Source organism: Propithecus coquereli, unplaced genomic scaffold (assembly GCF_000956105.1).
Source record: "Propithecus coquereli isolate 6110/MARCELLA unplaced genomic scaffold, Pcoq_1.0 Scaffold74, whole genome shotgun sequence".
NCBI lineage: Eukaryota > Metazoa > Chordata > Mammalia > Primates > Indriidae > Propithecus > Propithecus coquereli.
Genome location: NW_012153507.1, coordinates 6350740 through 6361101, shown reverse-complemented (window position 1 = coordinate 6361101; position 10362 = coordinate 6350740). Strand labels below are relative to the sequence as shown.

The 10362-nt window shown below is 40.8% G+C and overlaps 1 protein-coding gene across 1 annotated transcript; it reads left to right on the top strand.

The window, feature by feature from the left end:
- The first annotated feature begins 4757 nt into the window (after positions 1-4757).
- LOC105824456 (olfactory receptor 10J1) lies at positions 4758-5811 on the top strand. Its single transcript, XM_012661892.1, has one exon. It carries the CDS (start codon positions 4818-4820, stop codon positions 5745-5747), a length of 930 nt encoding a protein of 309 aa, XP_012517346.1. The 5' UTR covers positions 4758-4817; the 3' UTR covers positions 5748-5811.
- The last annotated feature ends 4551 nt before the right edge of the window (positions 5812-10362 follow it).

Genomic DNA, 10362 nt, shown 5'->3' with positions numbered 1-10362 from the left:
CCCTGTCCCATCCTGCTTCTCTCATTCCCTTTCCTCTGGGAGTACTCCCTAATCAATCACTGTACCCAGAACCTTGTTTAAGGCTCTGCTTCTAGAGAACTCGACCTCATTTGTAGAGTGGGTTCCCCATTTTAAGGAGGTCCTGACTTTGTAAATGGGCTTCTCCTATAGTCTCTGATCCTATGTTCCAGTAAAAGGCAACTATTCTGTCAGTCTTCCAAGTATTACTTCCTGGATACACCTACATGGGTTAATAAACCACTCAGCGCCTATCTGCATTTCTCCTCCATTGCCACCCATTCCCCTACACTTAATCCCTTTCCCCCTACCTAATGGCCTAACAAATGCATCTCAGGCGTCATCCCCTCTTCTCTCCTAGTTGCCTCAGTCGCTACAAGGAGCCCAGGATTCCTGTGTGCATCACTCCCATGTGCAGTCTGAATAAATACTGACAAAAGCATGTGCAACTATTTTTGAATGTAGCATAATTCATTTGAAAGCACCAATTTCTAAGTCACAGTTGCCTTTTTTTAAATTTATTTTTTCTATCATATGTACAAATAATACAATTGTTATCCAACTATTATCAAGTTGTAGATCCATGAAATATTCTGAAATTAAAAAGGAGTTTTCACACACAGAAAAGTTGGACACCCCAGCTCTAGGCGACAAGAATAGGGTGGAAGACCGTGTGGGAGCAGACATAACTTCAGGAAACTCAGTTAAATCTTCTGTGAGCTATTCAGGGTTCTAAAAGACTCCCATTAACAATTTCAAAGCCTTAATAGGAGGTCTAGACCTGGGATCCTAAACTGAATTGAATGTTGTGAATGAACTATAATAAGAACTACTGAAATCTGGCCCTCCAGTAAAGCAGTTTGCAAAACTAAAGGAGTTTACAGAAGGCTCTTTTGGCTGTTTTTCCAGCTTTGTTTCTACCGTCACCCCACATGTTTTCATTTCTTTCTAACACCAAATCCCAATATGTTTACTGTTGGTGGCAGAGTGGGCTTCTCGTACATCTCTCATCTATGCAATGAGATACTGCTACTCATAATGTCATTTGGAGGATTAAGAAGCGAGACAAAAATTTGTGAAATGTTCAATAAATATTAGTCAGTACTGAAGCTGAATACATCTCCTTTTTACCAGGTACCACATTTTATACCATCAACCCAGTTTCCCATTTCTACAATCTTCCTAATTTGTCCCCAAGCAATGACGTCATAAAGCATTGAGCTCTATTGCCTGACTCTCCTGCTTTCCTGATGAGATCCCATGGCCACCAATTGTATCTAACAAAGGACAGTCAATATAGTGATCATTTTTCTTTGATTCATCTGTTACTGTAGGAAGCTATATACATTTGTAAATAATCAGAAAGTTGGCACGAATGAACCTTATGAGAGTAGTAACAATTGGTTCTTTCCTCTCCTTAGATCCATGCATTGATTCAGTTATATGCCCTATTGATTTGCCTCAAATGTCTCTCACATCCGTCCCTTCTCTCTGGGCCCACTGCCACCCCTCTATATCAATCCCAATCATCTCTGTTCCATCACATCCTAGCTGGTTTTCCTGCTTCTTTTTACCAAGCTCAAGTTCATCCTCACATTGCTGCCAGATCAGTATACCAAATCCCAGTGCTGGGTATGCCTTTTTCCAACAGAGATGCAAAGTCACCAGATAGGTGGTAAGAGGACATAAGTGGCTGGTGGTGACGAAGTTCAAGTCTTTAAGAGGCCAGTTGCTAAGGAACTTTGAAGTGTAGAAACAGGAGAGATAAGTGAGAATCACTTGTGAGGTCCTTAAAATTGATAAATTCAAATCCCCCAACATCTTCTGTAACCTGGTCTCTACCTACATATTGTAATTTTCTGTAACCAACCTGAGTCTGATCAAGGACTGTCTCTTCTCTGTCTTACGTACACTTACATTTCAGTTTAATATTATTGTCTGTCACCTGAATAAAAGCTGTGAGCTCCTAAGAAGTTGGTGCAGCATCCCGTCCATGTCTGTATTTCCAGCAACTAGCACAGGGACTGACATACGCTAAGTGCTTAAAGAATGAATGGCCACACATAAACACCGCATGCTAGACTGAGAAATTGCTAAAGAAGCAATAAACTAACTCAAGGAAAGTCTTCAATAGGAAGTAAATTTAAAGTTGGGTCTTGGACTAGTAAAAGTTTGCCAAATGGAGAAGGGAAGGAAATTTCTTGGTCAAGAGAACAGAGTATTCACAAGTTTGTGACTGTTTTCTAGTCCCCAAGAGAGGATCTTCAGGTCTTAAGACTGGGTGCTTCCAATCCTGAATGCCACAGGGTGAAGATGGAACTGCCCTCTGCAGAATTATGGCCATATTTGAATACTTTTATTTTAAAAAGAAAACCAGATTCTTATACTGAGTAGAGTTCCTGCCTGTAAGTAAAAGGGCCTAAACTTCCTGGGATCCAAGATGGTATGGCTCTAAGCTTGAGCTGCCTAGATTTGTCACTGTAGATTTCCAAGGCACATCTGTTTAAAAAAACAAAAACAAAAATAAACAAACAAAACACACACACACACACACATACAATGTGCTTATTCAAACAAGTAAAACTCAACTAAATAAACAGCTTCCTCTAATGCTATTGCTACTTGAAGTAAAAACTTACCCCAGGCTCCCAAAGCACTAACCCTGCAATTGAGTAAATGAGCCCCATACTTAACGAGGCCCCCAGGTACCTGCTGTCTGCATCCTCCCAGGCCCAGGGTGGTTTTCAGAATGTCTTCAGGGAGTGACTCCTAGAAGCCCAACTGGCTGATCCTTGGAGAGCATCCTCTCTGGCTTCGAAGGCTTTTTCAAATAGAGGGGCTGTCAAGAATTTCTATGGCTCTCAAGCCTGACCACATTCCTGCTGGAGTCTGTGCATCCCCCGCCTACTGGGTCTCAGCCGTCCTAGAACCTCTTGATCACCTTGCTCTTCCCTCCACCTACACACTGTGGCCAAGGGAGCCCCAGATTTCAATCTTTACTTCTTGGCCTCCTCCAGCCCGGCTCTCCTGCTGTGCCTCAGTGGTAGGCAGAGTAATGTAAGTGCCCTTTAGAAAAGGGGATGGAATGGGGCTCATTATCCATGGGCAAATATTGATTTATTATAGTATAACAGCTCCTATCACAACTGGGGAGGTCTTCATAAGAATGTTTGTTCTTTCTTCCCTCTATTTCCTTTGAACAGTTATAGGCTTCCAAGGGTGGAGGATGCTAACCAGGTCATAATAGCCATTCTTCTACCTCAAGACAGACAGGCTTCAGCCAAGTCAGATGACATTCTAGCCCAGTGTTTCTCAATATGAACCTTATTGGTATTTGAAATAAGACAATTCTTCCTTGGGCAGGACCATCACATGCGTGGCATCTAGCATCATTAGTTGCCAAGAGCACCTGTGCCTGTCATTACAACAATCCAAAGCTCTGCCAAGCATTTCTGATTTCACCATAAAGGTGCCATACCACCCCATGGTGGACTACTGCCTAGTTTTTGCTCAGAGACCTCACAGAAAACAAGCCTTTATCCACATACTTTAGTGTCAAATGATTTTCTCTATTGGGAAGCATTCTCTATTGCATCTTTATGCCTTTTTAGCATGCTTAGTGTTAATGATTAACAGCTGGTCGTCAACTTCTTTTAAATAGAGTTTTATAAACTTTAAGAAAGTCTTCATACTTACTAACCTTCATCATTGATACGATTTACTTTATGCAAAAAGTATCTTTTTGAATATGCATAAGCAAATTAGAATATAATTTAAATACCCTACAGAAGTTTACTGTTTAAAGAGACAAAAATGTGAAATATTACATAAATTGAACTGATCCCCATCCTTCAACAAAATGATATATCTTTAGTGTAACTCTTTTATATTCAGGGTTGGCTTTTGCTTTAGGTGAGGGACACTTAAATTTGCTGCATCTTTCCTAATACTATTGTTTACCTCTGCGGAGTAGGTGTATGCCTACTCGCAAAGTTGTTTTGGCTGTAAATTTGCCTTCTAGGTTAGGGAAGGTAGAGATGTAGCATATTTTATAACCTATGTGAATCGGCGTTGTGAACTGTCAGCAGACTTCCATCATTCAGACAGCAGTGGGGAGAGGTCGGTGGTTGTTTAAGATTTGCCTTTTTCTTCTTGAAAACAAGATGAGCCTTTCTGCATTGCTTCTATTTCCTAAAGGATGTGCAAGGAGGATGATTCATACTCTTAAAAGAAAAGAAGTCTCCAGTTCATCCCTAAACAAATTGTTTTCGTGCACCCAATTCATGCATAATCCTGAACTAGGGAAATACGAAAAGATATAAAAATTATTATAAAGTTGATGAGTATTTGTGTGAGGAGAGGCAGCAATGATGGGGTTAGAAAATAATTCAAATAGACATGAGAACATCAGAGTATAATATGATTTTATGGGGGGCTGAAAGCTTACATTGGTCTCTGAAGAATGGGGAAGAATTAAATAAGAGAAGAGGAGGAAGGCCATTCCAGATGTCAGGGAGGAAGATCAGGAGTGGAGTAGGAACACGCATTGTTTATACAGTGAGAAAGAGACTATGTGATTCTAGAATGCATAGGAAATTGTAACAGATGGCCACAGAATAGAAATATTTTAAGTAAAGATAAGTAAGCCCAGGGATTAACTTGAATCCACTAGGAAGTGTATCTCTAGATTTATCGCTGAGAATTATTGAATGCCAATCAATTTCAGAAATATGTCTAAGCTGCTCTGCTGAAATTACATAACTTTTATTATTCTGCACTTCAGATTTGGTGACCACTCAATGATGAGAGAGAACTACACTCTCATCATTGAGTTTATTTTGCAAGGTTTCTCCAGCTTCCATGAGCACCAGATTACCCTTTTTGGGGTGTTCCTTGCACTATACATCTTAACCCTAGCAGGCAATGGAATCATTGTAACCATCATCCGAATTGATCACCATCTTCACACACCCATGTACTTCTTCCTGAGCATGCTGTCCACTTCAGAGACTGTGTATACACTGGTCATTCTCCCAAGGATGCTCTCCAGTCTTGTAGGCATGAGCCAGTCTGTATCACTAGCAGGTTGTGCCACACAGATGTTCTTTTTTGTTACTTTTGGCATCACTAACTGCTTCCTGCTCACAGCAATGGGATATGACCGCTATGTGGCTATCTGCAACCCCCTGAGATACACAGTTATTATGAACAAGAGGGTGTGTGTCCAGCTGGTTTTGGGGGCCTGCAGCATTGGCCTGATTGTAGCAATAACACAGGTAACCTCTGTATTCAAGTTATCTTTCTGTGCCACAAAGGTGGCCCACTTCTTCTGTGATATCCGACCTATGATGAAGCTCTCCTGCGTTGACACCACGGTCAATGAGATCCTGACTTTGATTATCAGTGTGCTGGTGCTTGTTGTACCTATGGGTCTGGTTTTCATCTCTTATGTTCTCATTATCTCTACAATCCTCAAGATTGCTTCAGCTGAGGGCAGGAAGAAGGCTTTCGCCACCTGTGCCTCCCACCTCACCGTGGTCATTGTCCACTATGGCTGTGCCTCCATTGCCTACCTCAAGCCCAAGTCAGAGATCACCAGGGATCAGGACCAGCTGATCTCTGTGACCTACACTGTCATCACTCCCCTACTGAACCCTGTGGTGTACACCCTGAGGAACAAAGAGGTCAAAGATGCTCTGTTCAGGGCTGTTGGCGGGAAGCTTTCTTGACAATTTGGAATGATTTCTCCTGAGGCTCTAAACATCCACTCTAGGAAGGAATATGAGGAGTAAACTCATATTCTAGAGATCGGTCCCTTAAATAGGAGGTAAAAAGAGAATAATAGCTTCATACAATTGGAAGTCTGAAGCTTTAAATAAAGCCCCTGGTTGAAGTGTTGGTCCTGTTTTTGTGGATAAATAGACAAACAATGATAAGAGATGCCCAAAGAAAAGGTCAGGAAGTAGTGTGGACCGAGAATTTCTTGCTGACCTATTGGTTTCTTTGTGAATTTCCACTCAGCGAAGGCAGTAAAAAGCCTATTTGACAAAACAAAATCCAGGGTACACTTTAATTTTTTTTCTATAATCCCTTCCCACTAGAGAGCATGAGGGCTTCTAAAACAGGAACCCCTGCTGGAATCTGTTTATACATGACATATCAAGAATAAGTCACTGCGTAGACAGGGAGGGTGGCCTCAGGATGGGACAGACCAGGAGAAATGGATTTCCTTTTCTGGCTGTGTTAATTCATCCCAGGTTCTAGCAAAACACCTTGTTAAAACATGGTGACAATTGACAGTTTAATTAGAGATCTTGGAAATTCCAGATCTTGTCAGTCATCATGACAGTCTTTTGGGGGCATACTCTAAGATGCTTCTGGGTCAGTTCAAGTGCTGCTAATTTAACTCAGAAAGAATATAATGGGCAAGAGTGATGAATGAGGCTGTGTGCTGGATCCTGGGCAAATAAAGATGAAAAAGCCCTATTGCCTGACTCTGGGAAGCTAAGAGTCTGGTGGCAAAGACAAACATTTAAAAGTATGGTTTCAATTTTTTATGATAAGTGGTATATAGAAATGAGAGCTGAGAAAGAGAGAGGGAGAGAGGGAGAAACCAGAATGATGGAGAGTGAGGGAGAGATTGGGGCAAGGAGAGAGAGAGGCTGAAACTCTGTTGGAGATGTCCAAGATGTCAGAGAAGTCTTCAGAGAGGAGGTGATCCATGATCTGGTCTGGCTTCAAAACACTGATAAGAACAGGTGATGGATACGCCCATTTCCATGATTTGATTAATTCACATCATATGTCTGTATCAAAACATCACATGTACCCTAAAAAGATATATAACTGTTATGCACCCATAACAATTAAATGTTTTTTAAAAATTAAAAAAAAACACTGATGAGAAATTGTCTGATGGACAAGTTGGGAGAAGAGAATTCTAAAGAAAAGAAACAATATACGAACAATACAGCTACAGGTATGAAAACAGGAATACTGATCAGGGAATGAAAAACAATTCAGTGCACTGCACTGACTCCACGACCTGGGGGAAGAGGGATGGGTTGAAGAGGGTTACACCAGAAGGGTACAGTGGGGTCACATTGCGAAGGCCTTATATGCCAAACTAAGGAATTTTAGCTTTAATTTTAGGCAATGGGAATAACCCAGGACTCAGGAAAACTAGAGTTCAGATTATGAGGCAGCTATGTGAATTCTTGACATCTTTATTGTACATAATTAGCTCCACTGAGATGTCTAAAGAACTATGTGGACCCATAGACTCCAAGCCAAAAGAAATTGTGAGAAAAAGGGAAATGTGATCAAGGTATTTCGAGGGAATACACAGGAATCATTAAGTACTTAGGATGAATCTGAATAAGACAGTCAGAGAGGGCATAGAGCAAAGCTGATCAAGGACTATCCTGTAGATTTGGGTTTAAGGTACAGGTGAGTACCTAGGTAAGGAGAACAAGGACTTGCAGTCAAATCAGTGACTGGGCTGGACCTCAGACCTAGTGGCACCATGGCCCCAGGACATACTTTCTGCTAGGATTAAAGGGTAGACCCATTAATCACAAAAGACTTAAAAAGAAGATACAGAGACTCAGAGGGCACACGTATCTGCACTCCAGACCATAACAAAACTGCCAGGCCTCCTCCCAGGATTCACAAAGGCAATAGCAAAAATCAAACCAAACTTAAAGTTCTCTAAGAACATAATAAGATGGCTAAAAGTAACTAAGAGAAGTTGTTAACTGGCAAAGAAAAAATCTGACTAATTAAAAGCAAAACATTGCTGGCAAAGATTTTGACAGTCATTCGATAAACATTCAGGAAGTATTTACTATATGCCAGATATTGTGCTAGACATGGAAAATGTTGAAATAAACCCTACACCATTCTCTGAATAAAGTAGTTCCCAGTCTTTCAGGGGAGATCGACTTATGCAGAACTCACCATAATGCAATGAGAAATAGAGAAAGTATATTTAATATTTAATGACAAAGATGTAAGTCATGGGATATTTTTTTCTGGTCTATATAAAGCTAAATCTCATCAAGCCAAGAATGGACTTTGCATGCCGGACTTCAGGGAAATAAATTCCTGTTACCCAGACAATAAGGCTGCCTTGATCTATGTGTGGGGCCATCTCTTAGGGCCCAAGGGCTACGCACCTCCTATGGAGCACCAGTCAGAACATTTTATCACCACGGACTTCTAGAATATTTATCATCCAGATTTTTCAGAGATTTTGTGTGAACTGAATAGCTTAACAGGCAGACATTACGGAATCAAATGTTTTCAATATCCCTTCTAACCTCATTCAGGAAATGGCCACAAAACTTTTTCTCACCCGTTGAACAGATCCAGCTGTCACTGACTATTTGGTTGGATCAAAAACACAAGGAATCTTGCTCCTTCCTTGGGATTATTTCCGTCACAACTCAAACTCAATATCACTTCTCCCATACTGTGGCCCCTTGATACAAGACACTTTCCCAACCATTACCTTGCTAGGTCCTCAGAACAATCCCAAGGAAGATAGAGATAAGGCTCTTCATTATACAGACAATAAGGCTAAGATAGAAAAAGGGGGTGAAGGCAGAACTTGAACTTTCACTAGTTGACTGGTGTTTTCTGTTTACCCAGAGAGTATCACAAGGGAACCTCACAGTGGGGCTAGCGATGCACCAGACAAATCAAGCGAGGCAAAATTCAAGTTGTTTAGGCCTGAAACTTCCCAAATAAAACAAGATCTCGTCCCCAAGGCTTTTTCAAGAGAGAGGGATCTGGGTGGGTCCTGTATAAAAGAACTACCTGGGATCCTTACTGTAGCCAGTGGAGACCGAAGATCAAGAGCATCTCTAGCACAGTGCAAGGTGTAAAGTGTTATTCATGCAGAGCCAGCTAAGATTTTAGGGAAAATGAGTGTCTGCCTTTTCCATTTTTAAAGCAAATCATAGGAAAGCATTTAGAGATCCACCAGCAACCCTGAGCCTTACTTAAATGGATTTAAGAGTTTGGTAGACATTGAGTTGGGTTAGATTTGGTGCTAGGTGTTGGGAACACAGTGGTGTATTATAAAAAGTGACTCTGAACAAGGAGGTAGATATACAAGGTCTGTCCAGAAAGTATCCAGCCATTGTTAATATAACAATATCCATTGGCTGGATATTTTCTGAACAGACCTCATATGTTTATATACAATTTATGCTAAATTTTGGCAGACTGATAAGTGCTCAACTAGAGCTTTGAACCAGTAATGGGAGCATAGAAGCAAGAAAGATTTAGTTCCAATTAATGGTTTTAACTTATAAAAAAAGAAAGCAAATTCAGGTTCTTGGCCAATCACCCAATTCACCTCTCCTCAAACTCTATTAGCAGTAAAATGTCAGAACATGTAGCAGAGAGATTTGAGGTCTGTACGATCATCCATTACTCTTCTTTGGAGAAAACCTCCAGTAACTCAAGCTGTAAACTCTTATTTTGGCAGGAGCCACCTAAGATTTTAGAGAGCACAAGCAACTCACTCACTGACGGCTTAGTAGGAGTGAGGCCAGGATGTGTCAAATGCCTTTGCTATATCCCTGCTAGGCACCTTTTCCCACCTCTCCCATGACCCACACACATATATCTCTGAAACATCGGTAAGCCCAAAGGGAAGCCTATGCACAGCCTATGCACTTATACCGGGCTGGGTTGGGGGACACAATATAAATAGTCTGAAAACCCCTGAATTGGGATGGTGGATAATGATTCACCTACAAAGACCTTGTAAAGTTGAGAGTCAGAAAATTTAAGTGACTCAACCAAGAATAGAGATCTAATAAATGAGAGAGCTAGAGCTTGAACCCAGTCTACTGACATCAAATTTTCCCATTCCTTGGGTTGTAGCTGCAAAGTGTGACTGATAAAACTGGACCCTAACCAAAGTCCTCCATGGGATCCTGGCATTCACAAAAAGAGAACTCTCCTCCTTTAAGAAAAGTAGATTTGGTTAAGTAAATAGGATGATCTGTTCAATAGGATTGGGAAAATAAAGAGAGAAAGATTTTTTTCTTGCTGATTTCTTTGAGTTCTTCATAGATTCTGGTTATCAGCCCTTTATTGGAAGTGTAGCATGCAAATATTTCCTCCCATTCTGTAGATTGTCTATTCACTGTATTGGTTATTTCCTTGGCTGTGCAGAAGCTTTTTAATTTAATCGAATCTCATTTGTTAATTTTTTTGTTGCTGTGATTGCCTTTGGGGTCTTTCTCATAAATTCTTTTCCTAGGCCAATATCTGGAAGATTTTTCCCAACATTTTCTTCTAGAATTCTTATAGTTTCATGTCTTAGGT